Source organism: Pipistrellus kuhlii, unplaced genomic scaffold (assembly GCF_014108245.1).
Source record: "Pipistrellus kuhlii isolate mPipKuh1 unplaced genomic scaffold, mPipKuh1.p scaffold_m20_p_9, whole genome shotgun sequence".
In the NCBI taxonomy this organism is placed as follows: Eukaryota; Metazoa; Chordata; class Mammalia; order Chiroptera; family Vespertilionidae; genus Pipistrellus; species Pipistrellus kuhlii.
Window position 1 is genome coordinate 33269504 of NW_023425595.1, and position 22575 is coordinate 33292078.

The 22575-nt window shown below is 42.2% G+C and overlaps 1 protein-coding gene across 6 annotated transcripts in view; it reads right to left on the reverse strand.

Annotated features, from left to right (window-relative positions):
• FAM168A (family with sequence similarity 168 member A) overlaps positions 1–22575 on the reverse strand; it is a 138304-nt gene that overhangs the window by 16965 nt on the left and 98764 nt on the right. The window contains exons 3-6 of one of the 6 annotated variants that reach the window (XM_036426144.2): positions 9176–9256; positions 5861–5887; positions 1720–1731; positions 456–581 (exon numbers count right to left, since the gene is read on the reverse strand). In XM_036426144.2, the coding sequence (XP_036282037.1) occupies positions 456–581; positions 1720–1731; positions 5861–5887; positions 9176–9256 (246 nt within the window). The remainder of the gene's footprint in view (positions 1–455; positions 582–1719; positions 1732–5860; positions 5888–9175; positions 9257–22575) is intronic. The other 5 variants (XM_036426146.2, XM_036426145.2, XM_036426149.2 and 2 more) reach the window with 5 other exon arrangements.

Here is a 22575-nt window from a genome sequence, read left to right on the forward strand (position 1 = left end):
GTCTGCTACTGGAACCCAGGAGGAGAGGTCAGGGATGCAGCTAAGCTCCCCAACAAGGGTGATCTGACCCAGATGCCACAGAACCCGGGGTGAGAACGCCTGTGCTAGCTTAGCTGAGGAGCCTGCTCTGTCTAAGGTCCACATGCAGGTGTTCAAATGTCCCCCCCTGTCCTTTCTCCTGAAACACAGTGACAGTCCTTCCCTCATCAAACGTGTTGGCCAGATGAGCACTTCGTTCTCTCTCCCTCACTGCTTTGTGTCTCCCGAAGCTGGTTGCATGATCAAAGAGGATGACCTTGCCTACGCGAGGAAGGCCAGTTTTCTGTGTGAGTGAGAACCTCCTAAAATAGTGTCATATAAACGTCACTTTTTAAAAGTTCCCTTTCCTCTCTTCCTAAGAGACAAATCAGTCCCAGCCAAGGGGAACAGGAAAGGAGGAGACAGGCTGTATTTACTGAAAGCCGCAGAGGATGCTTGGTAAGTTCGGTTCTCGGTCCCGGTGTCCACTGGGAGGTGGAAGGTGCCTTCAGTGCCACAGGAAGTCGAGTTCTGTGGCCAGGCCTGTTTCATCAGCAGAGTTGCTTAAGGGAAGACACAAGAATGGCATTAGGCAGAAATAAGAAGTGGGCACCACCAATCACAGACACAAAGTAAGGGTCTTGGACTGGACGGAAACATATAACTCAAGGGGCCTGTTCAGACACACAGGACGGTCCAGCCTTTCTGAGCGGGGTAGTTTTTGAGAGGAGTGCCAAAGTGAGCTTCCAAATGAAGTTTACCCCAGGAAATCTGAATTTATATCAAATTAGGAGAGTCTAAATTTTCTACCCACTACCAAAACCACAAAGACGCCTGTGAATATTGCCTCCTGTGTGGCACTCTGGCCTGAGGCCCTGGACTACTCCTTTGCCACTTTCTCGTGAGTGTGTAGCAACTCAGAGCCTTTGATGACTGTCTATTGGGCCAGATCAACTGAGTACTCTTTCTTTAAGCCTGAAATCTCATCTGGAGTTGGATTTAATAAGTTGCTTTCAAAGAGAGAACCCCCAAATAATTACCATATGACATGAACCTTGCTAGACTGCCATCTCTTTTAAAGGGAATGAGCTTTGGCAGCTTAGACGGCCCATGCTGGCCAACGGGGCACTCCCTGCTAATTCCTCATATATACCCAGCCAGGGCCAGACAGACAAATGGCTTGCACACCCTTTATACCTCCTGTTGAGGTGCTACTGGTGCCTCCCTCACTTTGAGATATCTCCTCGTGAATTAGAGATGATCTTTTGGGCCATTAAAAAAAGTAAATGTTGCCTGCTGGTGTGGCTCAGTGGTTGAGTGTCGACCTTTGAACCTGGAGGTTGAAATTCTATTCCCGGTCAGGGCACATGCCTGGGTTGTGGGCTCCATCCCCAGTAGGAGGCATGCAGGAGGCAGCTGATAAATGATTCTCTCTCATCCTTGATGTTTCTATCTCTCTCTCTCCTTCTCCCTTCCTCTCTGAAATCAATATTAAAAAAAGAAAAGAAAAGAAAGTAAATGTCAAACCTGAGTAGGTGTGAAACAGAGATGAGGCCCAGTTTGAAAGAAATTTACAGAGACTTGCCAGGCTGACTCAAAGCTCAGCTTGAAAAATGTGAAGGATGATGCTTCATATGTTCTAGAAGTGGGAATAACTTAAAAAAAAACAAAAACAAAAAAAAAAAAACACAAAAAACTTACCTTCATGGTATCCTGTGGGGAAGGAGAGAGGAAATAGGGTTTCAAAGGGGGGAAATGCCTAACATTTTAGATATTTCCCTTGATATACTTTCAAATACTAGAGGGGAAACATTCTGACACAAATTGCTACTTAGAGTAAAAATAATTATTTTAAGAGTATCTCTTCTATTCAAACAAGGTCTTGTGAGTGATGGGCATGGGAATTTTAAAGAATATTAGAAGGTGGGGCTGTGTTGAGACATTTTAACAAGGGGCAGTGTGCCTGTACTCTAATCCCACCAGATAAGGAGAGCCCACCTCGAGAGGTCCCATAACCCCCGCCTGTCTGAGGACTGGGAGCGTCTCAGTTCCTTCGGTCATGAGATACCAGGCCCAGAGAAGGAAGTCAAGGACTGCTGTTTTTGCTGATCCAAGGCTATACATGTGGCTGTTGTGGGCTGACCGTGAGCTTGCATTAATGGCCCGCAATATATTCAGTGGATGCTGAGAAATGAGAAGGAAATCATGGGCAGGGAGGTGACACTAAAAGGATAATTCTGGCCAAAGAAATGGAGATTCAACAGAATCCCATGCAGTGTCCAGGGCCTCTCCTGGACATCAAGACATAGCTTTGCAGACAATGTAGAGAGGGCAGTCAGTTTTAAATAATTCTCTTGGGTTTCTTTTTATGGGATAGGGGCGAGTGGGGGTTAGGGAGTAATAAAGGATCCAATTAGTGCTGAAAAATCTTATCAAGATGTCTCTAAATTTAGAACCTGCCACTCCATGTGGCTGGATAGCTCTGCCCACCCAAAACAGCTCCCTAAAAAGACAAGTCCATGCCCTCAAGACCTCACAGGGACTATCAGGAGGCCTGAATTTGGCTGCAGAGAATTTGGAGAATTTGGAGGTCCAGCTGTTTCCCCGAGTGGTGAATTCTGTGCCGTAATTTTCATCATAAGCCAAAAGCTTGACATTAGCCTGAAGGACTGTGTGACAGAGTAAATAAATCAAAATTGACCAAAGAGTGACTGAGGCCTACTGAGCTCAGCACTGAGGGGAGTGCCACGGTGGACAGGAACACACGTGGGTCATGGTCACCGCACACAAGGTACTTATGGTCTAGCGGGGGATGCAACACAGCCACACGCCAACCAGAGAGTGAACAAGACAGCATTACACACAGAAAATAATGTTTCAGATTAACCAAGAAAGAAGCAAGTGCGACTGTGCCTTTGATTATGTCTTTCCCAAGTGATTAAGTGAACCAAACTGTACATGTTCCTGAAGAATGAGTATCTTCTGGTTTCATTATGAAGAAAACAAATATAGTTCTTTATATTTTTAAATACTTAATAATTTAAATAACTGGATAAACAGGAAGACTAAAACCAACAAAGAGTGTTAGCTGTCAACTTGGCTTCCTCATTCGTTGTGCCCTATGGTCTTCCTCCTCCAAAGGAAGAGGAAAGTGCCCGTTCTGTTGGTGTTAGTGATTCCGAGCTCAGTTGTGGGATGAAGACAAACTTTCAGAGGAGTTGCTCTGACAGGCTCGTTTGCTCCTGGGTGCCATGAAAGGTACCAACTCCTAGCAAGGTTTCTGTATTTTGAACCGGGTGGTAGTTAAACAAAATGTATACATATGTCAAATATTACTGAGCTGTCCATTTGAGACTAGTGCACTGTATATACTATAGTATATGTATTATTCCTCAATTTAAAAAGGAGAGAGCAAGAGTGAGAGAATGAGGGGGAGAGAGAGAGAGTGAGAGAGAGAGAACCCTTGGCAGTGAAGGGCCATGGCCCAGTCACAGCATGCTGCCCACATCCACGTGCTGGGTTGTTCACTTCCCTGGATACGGGGCCCTCGTGCCCTCTGACACTGAACAGTCTGCTAAGCACACTCACAAGGAGGAGAGGCAGCAAGGGACCACCATCCTGAACAATGTAGTAAGTCAGGAAATCTGAATTCTAGCCTGGGCTGTGCCACTTATTAACTGTGAGACCTTGGGCAAGTCACAACCTTTCTAAACTTCCATTTTGTTGTCTTCTAAAATGGCAATAATAGTCCTTCCCCATCACTTCATAGTATTGATGTGAGGATCAAAAATAAAGCGTCAGAGCCCTGGCTGGTGTGGCTCAGTGGTTGGGGCGTCCTGAGCACTGAAAGGTTGTCAGTTCCATTCCTGTAAGGGTGCATGCCTGGGCGGCGGCCAATTTATGTTTCTCTCTCCCTCTCCCTTCCCCTTTCCCTATAAATCACTTTTTTTAAATATTAAAAAAAGTATCACCCAGTCTTACAGTTTCTAATCCTGATATCTGTTTACTCTTCTATCCCACAGAGCTCTAATTTAAGCTCTCTCATCTTTCACCTGAACTCCTGCCATTTCTTCCTCACTGTTCTGTTTGTTTTTAAACCTGGCAACTGTAATCTCCAAGCTGTACTCAGAGTGCTATTTCTAAGACCCAAACCGAATCACAAACCCTTTTAAAAAAAAACAAAACAAAACAAAAAACATTCCACAGAGGTCCAATGCCTACAGGCTGAACTCCTTGTGTGGCATTCCATGCCTCATATGATCTAGTCCTATGATCTCTCTAGACCTATGATCTCTTGTTCTCATTCTCTAACCCTGCACCGCCACACAAACCTGTTTATCATTCCCAGAAAGTGCCAAGGAACGTCACATCTCTGTAGTTTTGCTGACAATGGTCGGCCCAGTCTTTCCCCAAGTGCTAACTGGTAAACATTTATTGATTCATTAATCATGAGCTAAAGACTCATCCATTTGTACTATTAGTCTTTTCTTTCCCCCCCTCCTTGACCACAGCCCTCGCACAGATCCCATATGGTCCACTATTTTCTGGTCACTGTAATTCTTAGAAGCTGGCTTCTCTGTCTCTGATACTAAACTGGGAGCTCACTGATAACAGGGCCCCTGTCTTACTGGTCTTTGTAGGTTCAAAGGACAGCTTAGGGCCTGGAACAGAACTGTGGATGCTATAACTAGAGGGATGGGGGAGCATGAGAGCGTCTCCCACTTTTTATTGAGTCCTCTGTCCAACTTCATACATCCTGAGGCAAACAAGTGACTCCCGATAAAGGACAGGAGAAACAAGTCTATAACTAGCAAAATTGAAATAATAAAAATTTGAGGACCGGCTGTTAGCATTTAAACGGACCTCAGAGATCATGTGGAATAAGACATATTACCTATAGCCTGAAGACATTAGCAAATTGCCCAAGATCACGCAGCACACGACAGTGGAAAAGAGAAATTTTCACAGCTCATCTTCTGAAAGATGCGCCACACACAAATTCAATATTCAGCACCCAAGTAATTTAAGGGTAAAAGTTGAGAAGGTGTGCAGAAATTTTATAAAAACACTGTCCTGAGCAGCCCAGGTGAGGGTGGTGAAAGTGGCAAGTCCCTCCCATGGTCCCTTCCTGTCTATGACATAAAGGACCTAGTCAAGTTACATTGCTGGGACCCTCACAGGTGCCCATAAGTTCCTGTGGTGCCTTGGGCCTGGAGTCCACACTCCCCAGAGAACCCAGCTCTGGTCTCTCACTCATGTTGGCACACTTGACCCTCACCTCTCTCCATTCAGGAAAATGCCCTGGAAAGGATCCAGAGCACAAGATCTGGGTGAAGGAAACGGATTTTATCTCAAGTCAACCAGTTCTTCAAACATGTCAGACTGCTGACGGAGATGAAGAATCTGATCTGGGGGCTGTTTTTGTTTTGCTTTTGGTTCTTATAAGCATAATCCAGGTACTTCTCCAAGAGGCTGCCTCAAAGCCAACAAGGAGCCATAGCAGCCCAAAATTTTTGTTTCGCTTGTTTGGACTTAGCAGCCAGTTATGGTGAAGGTTTCTGACCTGGGTCAGATGGGACTCTGGAGGTGAGGAAGGGGAGAGACGCCTTTTAGTGCCATGATCCTTCAGGGCTACCCTGGGGACGGTTCATGTGTGTCTCCAACCCATGATTTTGCACCATCATACATGTTCCTGCATGCGTTAGGAACTGCTGCTGAGCCACCTGGGGGAGCCCAAGCCTAGGGGATGGGATTTGGGAAGGGCAGGAGAGGGGGTCTACCGTTGTTACGAGATAACACATTCATAGGCCATAATACATATGAGGAAAAATAGCTCTCCTACCATAAGCTGAATGCAGGAACTGAAACTCTGTTGGATAGAAATGTTAGTTGAAATTACCACTAAGAATCTGTGCAAAGTAGTACACATTGCAGTTACAAAAAACAGACTTTGTCTCAAGTTAGCAGTTTACCCCAAGCTACACAAGAAACAGAGTGCAGAGGGTGGGACGGCCTCCACCCCGGAGGGAGTGACAGACTTGCCATCCAGAAAAGCCCACTCACTGAGGGCACCTCCTTGGATGCGATGACCTCTCCCAGCAGCGGACTCAGAAGCGGCCTGGAGGTGAATAAGACCAGGGTCCCACGCTTTGCCTGTCCATGCTAGGAATAAATTTCAGTTCTCCCAAGTATTGCAGAGGGACTTCACCCCTGACAGAGATTATGTGCTAGAGGACATGAAGGTTCAGGCACAAAATCATCATTTTGGCCTCTGAAGAGCTCTCTGTAAAGCCCGTGAGAGCTACAGACAATGCAAAGGCATTTTCCGCCCTGAGGCTTCTGGGAAATGTGGTGCAGGAGGAGGAGCACGGGCTGTGGGCTCAAACAGGTTGGGTTTGAATCCCAGCTCCACTGCTTTTTAGCTGAGCAGCTTTGGACAAGTTATTTAACTCCCTGAGCAAAACTGGAGACAAGAAGCTCTACCTTACAAGACTAAGGTAGAATGAAAGTGTGCCATGCCCTGCACAGTGTCTGGAAGATGACAGGTGTTTAGTAAACACAAATCCTTTCCCCAGGATCATCACACGTCAAATAGGAAAAATACACTTGCACTTTACAAGGCTGCTATGAAATCAAGTGAAACAATCGATGAAAATGATTTATAAAACAGATTTCTTGTGAGACAGTATTTCATCCTTATCTTATCCATTCCTTTCACTTTCCTTTACTTATCCTTTCCTTTCACTTTCAAATCAGATTACCATTAATATGACAACATGACACATCCTTTGGCCTCCAGATTCCAAAAACAAGTGTCAGTTGGCTCTTGCTTCTTGGGGGGCCATATAGTTCTTCAATAAGATCCCCAAAGTCATTAAGAGCTTGGGGGAGGGAAAGTTCCAAGTACCTACACTGCCTTCAGACCATTGAAATGCTGCCCTGTATCCTGGACAGATGACATATGAGGGTACTCAGAGCTGCTAAAAATAGCTCTCTCTAAAGCAACTTTTTGGTCTCCTTGAAGAAGCGGAGAGAAATTTAAATCTGAGAGCCTGGCTCCTTTGCAGGTTTCTATCCCACAGGCAACTCTCAGCATCACAAGTGGCAGGCGCTGGCAGGAAGCTGGAAGTAACCGACAGTGTCCGCTCTGTCCTTGAGCCAGCCAGTTCCCTGCAGCAGGAGCTCCCCACTGCAGTCCGCAGCCTGGGGAGCCAGACGCCAGCCTCCCGAATATGAAACAGACCAGGCAGCCAGGATGTGTACAAACCTGGTCTCCCCGATTTGGGGCTTTCTGACACAACGAGCTCATCTCATCCTCTCTAATGGATTTTGTAGGTTTCTGAGAAAATGATTTGGGTTGGTTTAGTCACAGCTTAGAAATATGTTGGCTTTTCAAAATTGGGGAAAATCAAGTTTGATGAGGGCTGATACTTTGTTTTAAAACTAAAGTTTAATTGGTACTTTATACGTGCCAAGAGCTTTCCAATGCCTGCTCCCCCCACCCCACCACCAAGCTCAGCTCCTTCCATCTGCTCTCCCTTCGCTCTCTGGTCTGGCTGCTCTAGTCTAACCCTCAATTTTTTCTGGCCAGGTCTTAGTGAAATGTGTGGTTAAGAGCACATGCAGGTGTGGTGGCAGGACGCCTGGGCTTGGATCTTGGGCTGGTTGCCTGACTTCTAAAGTTTTAGTTTTCCCAGTTGGAAAAATGGGAATAGCAACAGTACTAACCTCAAAGGTTTGTTGAGATATAAACGAAGTTAATGTCCAATAAGGAGCTCAAAATAGTCCCTGGAGCATAGGAACCATTCAACAAATTCTAGCTATTTATTTCCTATCCTCTACTTTCTGGCCAAACGAATCCTAAAACAATTCCACAATCTCTCACCACAAGTTCTGAACATCCTGCGGAAATAGCCCAGGCCTGGGAACAGAGTCTGGACAGATTCACGGCCTCCACCCTCAGCTGGGCCTCCAATGCTACACTCTTCTTCAAGCCTCTCCCACACTTCTCATCTCCGGCAGACTGTTGTTCCCTTCTCTGCCTTTTCTCTTCTTAGTTGTATTCCTTCTACAATACTCATCACGCTGAGCTGCACAACCAGAATTTGTTCATATGCCAAATGGACGGAGGCAAGGATGGCATCCTTTCTTTTTCTCTATCCCGGTGTGGAAAACATTCAACCAATAAATTCTTGCTGAGTAAATGAAGAGGAACTTACATAAAACATCTACAACCCTGAGGTGGGCAGCACATTTCTCAGAGATGTCAGGGAACTTGTCCAAGGCCTCACAACTAGTGAGCTGAGTGATCAGGATTCAAACCCGGGACTAACTGCAGAGCCCACACTCTTTCTCCTGCCCCTCGAGTGCTAAAGCACCAGCCGCGTGTGGAAGCCAGGGCAGTGAGGCTACCTCGGTACTGCTCCTAGCCCAAACTAGGACGTTTTCAGCATTTCCAAACCTATTTCAACTTCTATCCAAGGAGTGTTGGCTCTTCATGATTTTTGAAAAACAAGTTATTTGCTGCAGCTTGAAAACCAGCTCTTTATCCCCTGGTGGCAAGTCTCTCACTCTCTTCCAAATCCACACACACCCAGAAAGTAAGTGTGTGTGTGTGTGTGTGTGTGTGTGTGTGTGTGTGTGTGTGAGAGAGAGAGAGAGAGAGAGAGAGAGAGAGAGAGGGAGGGAGGGAGGGAGGGAGGGAAGTGTGTCTGTCAGTGTGTGTGTGTGTGTGTGTGTGTGTGAGAGAGAGAGAGAGAGAGAGAGAGAGAGAGAGAGAGAGAGAGAGAGAGAGAGAGAGATTGTGTGTGTGTGTTTCTAATGACACCTTCAGAGGCAACTGAGCAAAGAATGGAGGATTTGGACGTTGTTTGGGAGAGCAGACAAGGTTCTGTGAGAAGGATGCATGTCTCAGATATTCCAACAGAGGAGAAATGTGTCAATCTTAAGCCCCAAGTAAAATGGAGGAGATTCTGCTCCTGCCCCCACCCTAAGGCTGAACTGCCCAGTTCTCAGAGGGAACTCCCAGGAGAATCATATTGGACAGGCTGAGCCCAGAGTAATTAAGAACAGGGAAAAGCCAGGAGGTGGGTCTGTTTTTCTCAATAGATCCCACTTCCTACCCCCCTCACCACTACTATCTCTACTTTCTCCTTACCTGGAGCATAGCTGGGGCTATTGGTGGGGTACAGGCTGGGGTTGTAGGCAGGGGCTGCTGCTGGATAGGCTGTGGGGTAACCTACAAAGAGACAAGAAAAGCTCCATTTAGTTGGGCAAGAAGCAAAGCATATTTCTGAGGAAACAGAATCCAGGTCCCAGGCTTGGCCTTTAGCCTCTTCATTGGCCACATCAGACAGTATATGTGATTAGCTTTTACCCTCCCTAAAGAAAAGCCACCACATCACAATCCCATCATATGCAGATTTTCCTATCCATTAAAAAAACAACAACACAGTATAAGAAATATATGTCTATATGCTCACTGTAAAAATGTTGAAACAATATAGAAGTGTGTATGATAAAAAGTATAAGTTTTCTGTAGTATTCTGGCTACGATATTCTTCTCCCTAGAGGCAATAACAGTTTGGCAGCTATCCTTCCAGACAATTTTCTATCTATTTTTATTTTATTTTATTGATTTTTATACAGAGAGAAAGGGAGAGAGACAGAGAGCCAGAAACATCGATGAGGGAGAGTCATCGATCAGCTGCCTCCTGCACACCCCCTACCGGGGATATGCCCGCAACCAAGGCACATGCCCCTGACCGGAATCGAACCCGGGACCCTTCAGTCCCCAAGCCGACGCTCTATCCATTGAGCCAAACCGGTCCCGGCCTATCTATTTTTTATATGCATATATTTAGTAGTATGCAGGTACATACTTAAGTGAAGCTCTGTTTTGTAGCATTTGTGAAGTTTCATCATATAAATACTCCTACGTTGGTCAATTTCAAGCTACCAACATCACTGAAGGAGTAGTTGGGAAGTGTTGCTCACAATTGGCTCTAGAGAACTTGCATAAGCTAGGTGAAGCCCAACACTGCACATTTTACACAGGTGTTTTATGGTGGGGGGGGGGGTTTGAAAATTTTTATTGTGGTAAAATATATGTAACAAAATTTGCGATTTTAGTCATTTTGAGTGTATAATCCAGTGGTATTAATTATATTCACAATGTTGTGCAACTATCCCCATTATGTGTTTCTAAAACTTTTTAATCACCCCCAAACAGAAACTCTGTACCCATGAAGCAGTAACTTTCCATTCCCTCTCCCTGTAGCCCCTCGTTAACCTCTAATCTACTTTCTGTCTCTATAAACAAAATCAAACACTATTTGTCCTTTTGTGTCTGGCTTCTCTCACTTAGTATGTTTTTCAAGGTCTATTCATGTTGTAGCATGGATCAGAACTTTATTCCTTATTACTCCCGAATAATATTCCACTCTATGTACGGGCCACATTTTATTTACCCATTCATCTGTTGATGAACATGTAAGTTTTTGTTTGCCTTTTGGCTATTGTGGACAATGCTGCTATGAACATTGGGATACAAGTCCTTTTTGAGTCCTGTTTTCAATTCTTTTGGGTATATGCTGAGCAGAATTGCTGGGCCATACAATGATTATATGCTTAGCTTTTTTAAGGAACCATCACATTGTTTTTCACAGTGGCTGCATGATTTTACATTCCCGCAAGCAATGCATAAAGTTTCCAATTTCTCCACATGCTCATCAACACTAGTTACTTTTGATTACAGGCATCCTAAAAGGTGTAAAGTGGTATTCCATTGGGGTTTTTATTTGTATTTCTCTAATGCTTAATGAGGTGAGCATCTTTCCACATGCTTACTGGCATTTGTATATCCCCTTTAGAGAAGTCTATTCAAAACATTTACTAATTTTAAAATTTGAGTTATTTTGTTACTGAATTTATATATTCTGAATAGTCAACCCTTACCAGATATATAATTTGCAAATATTTTCTCGCATTCAGTGGATTATCTTTTCACTTTCTTGATAATGCCTTTGGTGCAAAATTTTTAAAATTTTGAAGTCCAATGTACCATTTTTTCTTTTGTGCTCATGCTTTTGGTGTTATATCTAAGAATCCATCACCAAATCCAAGGTCATAGAGATTTAGCCTTATGTTTTCTTCAAAGAGTTTTATGGTCTGGGCTTCTATATTTAAATCATTGATCCATTTTTTATATAAAGTGTGAGGTAGGGATATATGTAATTTTATATTCTGCCTTCCAACACTTTAACATTATAAAGATTTCTCCATGTATCAATAATTACACATTCTTCAAAAACATTTTAATATCTTTATAATATTCCATTTTTAGCCAAATCAATGGAATTACTCTATTTTTAGATGTTTAGGTTGTTTGCTACATTGCTTTGTTACAAATAAGCTACGGGAACCTAAATAAATCTTTAGCTGCACCTCTATTTCTTTAGAAACCAATTCTAGAAATGAAATTTCTAGGTCAAAAGACAGCTAGTATTTTTAAAGCCCATCCATTCAACAAATATCTGAGTCTCTATTCTATGCCGACACTATGATCCCTGCCCTCTTGGAGCTTAGGTTCTAAGATGGTGTGAAAGGCAGTGGATAAAATATAAACACAGACTTAAGTGCTATGAAAAAGAAAAGGGCATCAGAAGTGCAATGGTGCTGAGGGTGGGCATTGCACTATTAAATAGGGTAACCAGCTAAGACACCTTAAGAAGATAAGATTTTCACAAAGACTTGAAGGAAATAGAGTTAACCAAGCATGGCTGAAAAGAGAGCACTCACTGCAAAAGAAACAGTCAGTGCAAAGGCCCTAAGTTCTGAGAATACAGGATAAGTCTGAGGAATAGTAAGGAGGCCAGTTCGGCTGAGGGGAATAAGTGAGGGGGACAATGGTGGTAGTAGAGGTCAGAGTAGATAAAGTAGTAGTAGAAGTTAGTTCATGTAGGGCCCTATAAACTATAAGAACTTCAATTTTTACTCTGAGTGACATGAACAGTCATCATGAGATACTGAGCAGAATTACAACATGATCTGACTTACGTTTGAAAAGGGTCATTCCGATTGCTGTGCTGAAAAGAGACTATAAGAGGGGAAGCATAGAAGCCACTGTAAACATCTGTCATCAACAGGAGATGGGGCTCAGATCAGGGCTAGAGCGGGAAAGGTGATAAGAAGTGACATGCTAACAGTCTTCACATACTTTGTCACACTGCTTTCTAGAAAGACTATCAATCTACACTTGCACTAGCAATGTGTATGTGCCTGTCTCACTGCTCTCCGTAGTTTTTATTTTTTTTAAAATATATTTTATTGATTTTTCACAGAGTAGAAGAGAGAGGGGATAGAGAGTTAGAAACATCGATGAGAGAGAATCATCGATCAGCTGCTTCCTGCACACCCCCTACTGGGGATGTGCCCGAAACCAAGGCACATGCCCTTGCCCAGAATCGAACCCGGGACCCTTCAGTCCGCAGGCCGACACTCTATCCACTGAGCCAAACCGGTCCCAGCTCTCCGTAGTTTTTAAATGTCATTGGTATTTGACTAGCCATGAAAAGTTGATTTTAAAAGTCAAAGATAAATCCCTAAATCCTTAAAAGCTTCTTTGGGATTTGTAAATATTGAGCTTTAATATTGTATCTTTGTTAATATGCATTTCCCTAAATCCTTCCCAATTCCAAAGAAAATTAATCTCTCTTCCCCAGACTCCATTCATTTTCTGATTTCAGAACTGAGGTAGCCAACTTGTTGTCACTTAATTAGCAATGTGGAGGTCTGCCACTTCTGTAGAAGAAAGTCAGGGATTTAGTTCCTGGCTCAGTGGATAGAGCATTGGCCTGCAGACTGAAGGGTTCCAGGTTCGATTCGGTAGAGGGCATGTACCTCAGTTGCAGATTCGATCCCTGGACCTGGTTGGGGCCATGTGGGAGGCAACCAATTTATGTGTCTCTCTCTCTCTCGGTCTCTCCTCCTCCCTTCCACTCTCTCTAAAAATCAATGTGAAAATATCCTCTGATGAGGATTGGGGGGGAAAAAAAAAAAAGTTAGGGATTTAATCTGGGAAGCAAAGTGATCCAGTCTCATGCCTGGATTCTATTCAAGTTCATGTGAGAGATAGTGCATTTCCCTTTATCAGCAATTATAGGATCTTCCATCAAGTCCTCCAAGTGGAATTTTATTTCACTAACTTAAATTTGGCAGATAGCACAGAATAGAAACATTAGGATCTTTAGCCCAACCTTCTTCATTTTATAGGTGTCATCCTCAGGCCAAGGAAAAGGAATGGACTTAGGGGTCACAGACTGGTGAGGTTAGAAGTACTTAAAGGCCATCTGGTTTACCTTCACATGTGGACTACAGTCTCCTCTACACCAGAGTTTTTCAACCTTTTTTGGGCAAAGGCACACTTGTTTCATGAAAAAAATCACGAGGCACACCACCATTAGAAAATGTTAAAAAATTTAACTCTGTGCCTATATTTACTATATATAAAGTAATTCTCTTGAATAGGAATCAAATAAACACAAAGAAAGTATTTTATAATTACTTTATTATGAAATATTAAGTAAACAAAATAGTGAAAAATTATAAAATTCTTGTCTTGTCTGCACCTACGGCACACCAGGCAACATCTCGCGGCACACTAGTGTGCCGCGGAACAGCGGTTGAAAAACGCTGCTCTACACAACACACTCCATCCAGCCTTTCCTTTCCTGAGACGCTCCCTCGATTAGACTGCTCTGAAAGTGACTTCTCATGCTGCACAAGCTCTACCTATAGCTTCTATTCTTTAAAAGAGAACAAATTTGAAGACACTTGCATCCCCTATTACAGAACTTATTACACTCTACTTCAGTGGTTTGTTTATATTTCCTATCTTGACCCCTCAAACTGTAAACTCCTTGAAGGCACAGCTAAGTCTCATTTGTCTGTACACATGGCTCTTGGTCAGTTCTTCCTTCCCTCTCCCTGCCCTGCCAGCACACTACCCCCAGCCTGGGTAAGCAAGCATCTCAACTCAAATGCATGCTGGGTGATAGTCTTGTGTGGCCAATGGAGAATATCCCTTCCCTCCCACCAACTCCCTCTGTCCAGCAAGGGCATCATAGTTAAGTTGGGCTTCCTCCCCACAACTTCGTTTTGTTTTGAATTTTTTGTTTCCTTGTCCCGGCTAATTTTACTCATCTTGCTGCTTCTGTTGATGGTGTTGGCATCTCTAGTGGCTAGCACAGATAAGGTAGAGAATAGATACCAATAAAGAGATTACCAGGGAGGTTGTATTCTGGAGCTATGAGAGAGTCAAAACAAAAGAAATAAATCCAACAGGGTCTCTGGCCTTGAGAAGTGACTAACTAATAAGGGAGAAAGATAAGCAGTTAGAATGCTCTGTCCAGGCACTTCTTTATCTGACTTAATCTTTATCCTAACTCTATGAAATGCTTCGCTCCACTTTAGAGATGAGGGTATTGAAGCTTAGGCTTATCTTACACAACCAGCAGAGTGGACACAGAACCCAGGCCTGATGAGTGAGAGAACAAGACCACTCCTACCAACTTCTCTAACTCTCCTCAAAACATGAGTTTCCTCAGCATAAGCCTCTGGATTTGGCTGCCATTTTCTTTGCTAAGATTCTTTTATTTCAGCTTCGAAACCTAGGAATATAGGAAACTATTCTAGAGAATCAATCTGGTCAAAGATGGTTAAGTTAAAAAAAAAAAACTATTCTATTCCCACAATCTTAATATAGGTTATGCTCGTGTTACTGAAAAGCATCACACAGACACTGAATTATAGTTAAATGAGGCATTAGAGGTACCTGAGTCCACTTTGCCACTCAGTACAGAAATACCCTTTGTAATGGCCCAGACGGCTGGCCACCTGGCCTCTGCCAGCACACCCTTCTAATGGTGGTGTGCCCAAGCCTCTTCAGGCAGCCAAAGCTCTTGCTGGGGAGCTCTGGAGTTTAAGAAATTCTTTAGTATGAGCTAAAAACCCACCTTAAAAGGAATCTAACCCTGAACACCTTTGCAACCACTGATCCTAGATCTACCCTCACAGAACACACCTCCCTCTGCTCTAGGACATCCCTCCAGAAATATGGAGATATCAGTTATTCCTCCTGAACTTTCTCTTGCACAAATTTAACAGACCCAATTCCTTCAATCGATACCCGTTCTGACTGCCCACCTTTGGCCAGACTTCCCTTAAAACAACGCCATTTTCCCGTGCCCTATTCATTCTTCTCCTGATGTGTTTTCCCCAGTTTTTTAAAAAATTGAACCGATGTTGCCGAAACCGGTTTGGCTCAGTGGTGGAGCGTCGGTCTGCGGATTGAAAGGTCCCGGGTTCGATTCCGGTCAAGGGCATGTACCTTGGTTGCGGGCACATCCCCGGTAGGGGGTGTGCAGGAGGCAGCTGGTCGATGTTACTCTCCCATCGACGTTTCTAGTTCTCTATCTCTCTCCCTTCCTCTCTGTAAAAAATCAATAAAATATATTTTAAAAAAAATTGAACCGATGTAAAACTCTGGTGATAGGTGATCAGTGAAGGTCAAACGCGATCTAACCCAGATTTCATCATTATCCATCAGCATAGTCTGCATCTTCTGTGCCAAGCAGGGTGCTAGGTTCTTTACATAGAATCTTATGGTCTAATGGGGGTAATAATATAGGTTATTTATATTATTCAATAAGCAACATATATAATAATGTTTGGGTGTTAGTGGAATGCTGAGGAGGGAGTGAAGAACAGGCCTGGGAGAGCTGAAAATGAAGGGCTCCTCAGAAGAACAAACATTTTAATTGGCCCTAAAAGGAGTGGCAGGAGTTTGTCAGAGGTTTGTGAGGGTGGGGACCAAGAACTATATATTTGTTTCATGCATGAAGACATGAAAATGTATGCCATATTAGGGAAATGGCAAATAGTTCAGTATGTTGGAGTTTACAGCATGATAGGGGTGGGGATAGGAAATGAAGATAAATGGATACACTGGGGATATATTGTGAAGAAGTCTGAATTCCAGGCTAAGGTATGGAAATTGTCAAGAAATAACAGGAGTCTACTGGAGGATTTTAAACTGGGAAGTTTACAAACACTACTCCAGCAGCCACACAAAAAGGGATTCAGCGTGGGTGAGACCAGAGAAAGAGGAACCAGATAGGAAGTCATTGCAATAGAACAAAGGCAAATCTAAAACAATCGCAACTGAAAAGGAGAGAGGGAACTACAGAGATGTTTGGGAGACAGAGCCTCTAACACTTCATCCTGACAGCAAAATCTCATTTTTATTGCCGTGAGCTGAAAGGCTATGGAGTAAGATGGAAATGTTCTAACTGCAGGGCTTGTGGGCTTTTTTCCCTTTTCTTTTCTTTCCTTTAATAGGCAGAGGGAAAGAAACTAAATTAAATGGACTCTTGAATCTGTTCATTCCAGAAAAAAGCCTGATCTGAATTCCTCCTACTCGCTGGGGGCAGGGCTGCTGAGTGCCCTGTGGAGAACACAGGGCAGCCAGGCTGGCAGAGGCTCGGTAGCACTGCTCTTACCTGCTCACCAGGCCAGCACCTAAGGTAGCCCAGCCACCCAGCCTCCCACTAGGGAATCCCAGGGGACTGCAAGGGTGTAAGTGAGGCCCTGTTCTTAGGGCAAGGCAAATCCCCAAGGTAACAAGAAAGGGGGGACTATCCTGCAATCAATTATGCTCCAAGATGTGTTGCGTCTTCAGGGAGAATTTACTCGTCCAGATAAAAGACCAGCAATCTGTGGGCCATTCATCCTAGCTGAGGAAGGCTGTTAAAACCAGAGTAATTTAAAACTTGATAGGTCTTTAATGTAAAAGTAATATATATCATTACCAAAAATGAAAAGAATTTATTATTAGTAAGAGCTAATAAAAAATTGTTTCTACAGTGTTTCCCCGAAAATAAGACCTACTTACAGGTTTCCTTCTGAGTAAAATATAAGGCATCCCCCCAAAAATAATGCCCCCCACCTAGACTAAATATGAGAGATTTGGTCCACTGATTCTGAAAGAAATGGAGTCACAAGAAATTCACCAGGAAATTCAGGAATTGGATTGTTATGATGATGTTCCAGAAGATGATGACATGATTGTCATTGAATAAATGAGTAAATTCTTGATACCGTAGGATTCACAGTTTGTCTGGTTTGTGTTGACAACTACCGTACTACCGTACCATATATAGGTAATAAATTTCCTTTATTTTCATTTAACAATAAATGTGTACCGTATTCTTCTTCATGGAAAAATAAGACATCCCCTAAAAATAAGACCTAGCGCACCTTTGGGAGCAAAAATTTATATAAGACACTGTCTTATTTTCGGGGAAACAGGGTAGGTAAGACATACAGCCATGTGTATGCTATTCCTCAGGGGGCAAATTCCTTTATAAGTCTAAAAATACCCCCAAGTTCCCTATCTGCCAGTATGGGAGAAATTTTAATGGAAAGCAGATGGCCTATTCTGTTTCAATTGCCACTCCAGGAGTATGCTGCTGCTGCTTTCCTCCCCTACCACTCCTCCCACCCCATCTATAAGGCAGATGGGGAGATACTCAGTACTTTACAGATTGTTTGGTCAATGACTTCTGCCCTCCTGCATTTTTCTTCTAAAAAGAGGTAAAAGAGTAAGATGAAATTCTCCAAATTGATGATTTGGTCCACGAAGCCCTTTCCCTCCCAGGTCCATCCACTCTTTTATTCTGCTTAGAGATCTGGTAAAGGGAAGAATCTTGCTCAGATTCAACGAAACATATTGGGATACTTGGTTTTCTGTGTAACAAAACAAAAAAGAAAATGAAGATCCTCACCTCACATTTCTCCAATTCTAGAAAGACCAAAGCCCTAAACATTTTTAAAACACACAAAACATTAAAACTATTAGAAAAAAATCAAAGAATATATGCTTGATTTTTGGGATTAGACAGTATTTCTTAGATGGGACCAAAAGGAAAAAACACAGAAAAACCACAGAATGTTAATTTAACTCATGAAAATTTAAATCTGTATGACAAGATGCTATAACCAAAGTTAAAAAAAAAATCACAGCCGAGACCGGTTTGGTTCAGTGGATAAAGCATCGGCTTGGGGACTGAAGGGTCCCGGGTTCGATTCCGGTCAAGGGCATGTACCTTGGTTGCGGGCATATCCCCAGTAGGGGGTGTGCAAGAGGCAGCTGATCAATGACTCTCTCTCATCGATGTTTCTAACTATCTCTCTCCCTTCCTCTCTGTACAAAATCAATAAAAATATATTTTTAAAAATCACAAAGAAAAGAGACTTGTAGCACATTAGCAAAGGACTAATATCCAAAATATAGAATTCACATTAATCAATAATAAGGAAATGAATATATGCCAATAGCATGTAATCATGAAATTCACAGAACTCAAATGACTAGGGAGAAGAAGAAAAGGAAAAGATGTTTGACCACATTAGTTATCAGCAAAACGAAAGTAAAAGAAATGAAATATAATTTCGTACCAATCAGCCTGAGCAATTTTAAAATTTGATAATATCAAGTGTTGGAAAGGATCTGAAACAATGGGAATTAGTTAAAGCATTTTGAGGGGCAATTTTGCAAAACCAAATAAAGACATACAACCTTGCAGTACTGTTCCTAAGGATACATGCTTGGAAAACTGGAATGTGAGTTGGGCCTTATAGAATGGGTAGGATTCTGTCAGAAATACTTTCTGTTAGGCAAAGAAAAAAGATTGGCATTCCCAAATAAAAATCTCTAATAATAAAAGAGTAATATGCTAATTAGACAGGGCATCTTCCAGACATCATTCCTGAAGAAGCGGGGCCGAGGGAAGCCAGCTTGGGTCCCGGGTGCCTATAGGTGGCTGGAGGAGGGAAGCCTGGGTCCTGAGTCCTGGTGTTGGCAGCCCGGGGAAGGAAGGCCTACTCTTGCACAAATTTTCGTGCACCAGGCCTCTAGTATCAGTATAAGCAAGTTACAGACAGAAAAACCATTTGAGGAATGACCAGGCTGTTTTCCAAAGTGACTATTCCAGCAGTATATGAGTTTCAATTTCTCCATATCCTTGCCAACACTTGTTGGTATCTGATCTTTTTTTAAAAAGACTTTTTATTGGCTTTTAGAGAGAGATGAAGGGAAAGTGAGAGAGAGAAACGCCAATGTGAGAACGATACAACCATCAGCTACCTCCTGCATGACCACAACAGGATCGAACTGGAAACCTCTCAGGAGATACAACCAACTAAGCCACACAGGCTAGGGCAGTATCTGACCTTTTTATGATAGCTATCCTATGGGTGTAAAGTGGTATCTCACTGTGGTTTTGATTACATTTCCCTGATTTGTTATACTAACACCTTTTTATGTGTTTATTAGCCTTTTATATATCTTCTTTGGAAAACTGTCTATTGAGATTCCTCTTAGTTGGGTTGTCTTTTATTATTGGGTTATAAAGTTCTTGATATGTTCTAGATACAAGTTCTTTATCAGACAGATGATATACAAATATTTTATCCCATTCTGTGGGTTTTTTGCTTTTTTTTTTTAATGTATTTTATTGATTTTTTTACAGAGAGGAAGGTAGAGGGATAGAGAGTTAGAAACATCGATGAGAGACATCGATCAGCTGTCCCCTGAATACCCCACACTGGGGATGTGCCTGTAACCAAGGTACATGCCCCTGACCAGAATCGAACCGGGGACCTTTCAGTCTGAAGGCCGACGCTCTATCCACTGAGCCAAACCAGTCTCAGCTCTTTTTGCTTTCTTGATGGTGTCTCTTGATGCTCAAAAGTTTTCAATTTTGATCAAGTCCAAATAATTATCTATTGTTTTCTTTGGTTGCTTGCACTGTTGGTGTCATGACCTTGTCAAATCTAAGGTCACAAAAGACTCGCTTCCAAGTTTTCTTTGAAGAGTTTCTATAGCTCTAACTCTTATATGTAGTCTTATATGGGTTTCTTATTAATGTCCTTTTTCAGGCTAAGGAAGCTCCCTTCTATTTGTAGTTTGTTGGGTTTTTGTTTGTTTAAATCATGAAAGGGTATTGTAGTTTGTCAAATGATTTTTCTGTGTGTATTGAAACAATTATGTGGGTTTTCTCCTTTACTCTTTTAATATGGTATATTGCATTAACTGATTTTCCTATTCTAAATGGATCTTACACTCCTGGGATAAATCCCACTTGGTCATAGTGTATAATATAATCCTATCTATAAGTTACTAATATTTGTATTAATTTGTTGAAGATTTTTGCATTTATATTCAAATGGGATCCTGGTCTGTAGTTTTCTTTTCTCATGATGTTTTCATATCAGGGCAACATTAGTTTTACAGAAGGAGTTACAAAGTGTTCCTCACACTTCCATTTCTTAGAAGAATTAGTGGGAGACTAGTATTAATTCTTAAGTAAATGATTCTTAAAACTTACCAATAAAGCTGTATGATCTTGGGCTTTTCTTTGTGGGAAGTTTTTTTTTTTTTTTTTTTTTATATTTTATTGATTTTTTACAGAGAGGAAGAGAGAGGGATAGAGAGTTAGAAACATCGATGAGAGAGAGACATCAGCTGCCTCTTGCACACCCCCTACTGGGGATGTGCTGTAACCAAGATACATGCTCTTGACCAGAATCAAACCTGGGACCTTTCAGTCCAACGCTCTATCCACTAAGCCAAACCGGTTTTGGCTTTGTGGGAAGTTTTAATTTTATTTTTTTATTACTAACCAGAGGCCCAGGGCATGAAATTTGTGCATGGCAGGGTGTGTCCCTCAGCCCAGCCTGCACCCTCTCTAGTCCAGGACTGTTGGCTCCCAACTGCTCATGCCTGTTTTCCTGATTGCCGCTAACCACTTCTGCCTGCCAGCCTGATCACCCCCTAACCTCTCCCCTGCCATCCTGATTGATGCCTAATTGCTCCCCTGCCAGCCTGATTGCCCCTAACTTCCCTCCCTTGCAGGTCTGGTCACCCCTAACTGCCCTCCCCTGCTGGCCATCTTGTGGTGGCCATCTTGTGTTCACATGAGGGCAGCCATCTTGTGTTAGAGAGATGGTCAATTTGCATATTACTCTTTTACTATCAATAGATTAGATAGGATTCTATTTGTTATAGGTCTATTCATATGTCAGTGTTGGTAGTTTGTGTCTTTCTAATAATTTGTCCATTTCTGCCGAAACCGGTTTGGCTCAGCGGTAGAGCATTGGTCTGCGTACTGAAAGGTCCCGGGTTCGATTCCGGTCAAGGGCATGTACGTTGGTTGCAGGCACATCCCCGGTTGGTTGCAAGAGGCAGCTGGTCGATGTTTCTCTCTCATTGACGTTTCTAGCTCTCTATCTCTATCCCTTCATCTGTAAAAAAAATAAATAAATTAAAAAAATTATATATATATATATATATATATATATATATATATATATATAACAAAAAAAATAATTTGTCCATTTCACATAGGAATCTAGTTTGTTGTCATACAATTGGTAATTCCTTTTAATCCTTTTTTATTTCTATAAAGTCAGTAGTAATGTCTCTGGTATCATTCCTGAGTTCAGTAATTTCAGTCTTCTTTCTTTTGTTCTTGATCAGTCTGGATAAAAGTTTGTCAATTTTGTTGATCTTTTCAAAGAACCAACCTTTGGTTTATTGATTCTCTATTGTTTTTCTGTTTTTTAATTTCATTAATTTCTACTTTAATCTTTATTGCATTCCATTTACTTGCTTTATGTTTAGTTTGCTCTGTTTTTCTCACTGTGTTATGGTGAGAAAAGGTTAGGTTGTTGAGTTAAATCATTTTTTTATTTTATTTTTTATTTTATTTTATTTTTTTAATATATTTTTTTATTGATTTTGTACAGAGAGGAAGAGAGAGATAGAGAGTTAGAAACATCGATGAGAGAGAGTCATCGATCAGCTGCCTCTTGCACACCCCCTACTGGGGATATGCCCGCAACCAAGGTACATGCCCTTGACCGGAATCGAATCCGGGACCCTTCAGTCCCCAAGCCGACGCTCTATCCATTGAGCCAAACCGGTCTCGGCAAATCATTTTTTTAAATGTAGGTATTTTTAGCCATATATTTTCTTCTAAATACTACTTTAGCCACATCCCATAAGTTGTGATATGTTGTGTTTCATTCATCTCCAAATATCTTGTACTTTCCCCTTGTAATGTCTTCTTTGACCCATTGGTTATTTAGGAATGTGTAATTTACTTTTCACATAACTGAGTTTCTCAAATATCTTTGTTATTGATTTCTAACTTCATTTTATGTTTTTATTGATATTAGAGAGAGAGGAAGGGAGGAAAAAAGGAGAAGGAGGAGGAGAAGGAGGAGGAGGAGGAAGAAGAGGAGAGAGATGGGTATGAAAAACATTGATAAGTTGCCTTCCATACACACTCTGACAAAGAATCAAACCTGCAACTTGTATATGTGCTCTGATGGGGAATCAAACCCATGACCTTTCTGTGTACAGGGCAATGTTCCAACCAACTGAGCCACAATGGCCAAGGCTAAATGCATCTTTTTTTATGCTTAAGCTATTAG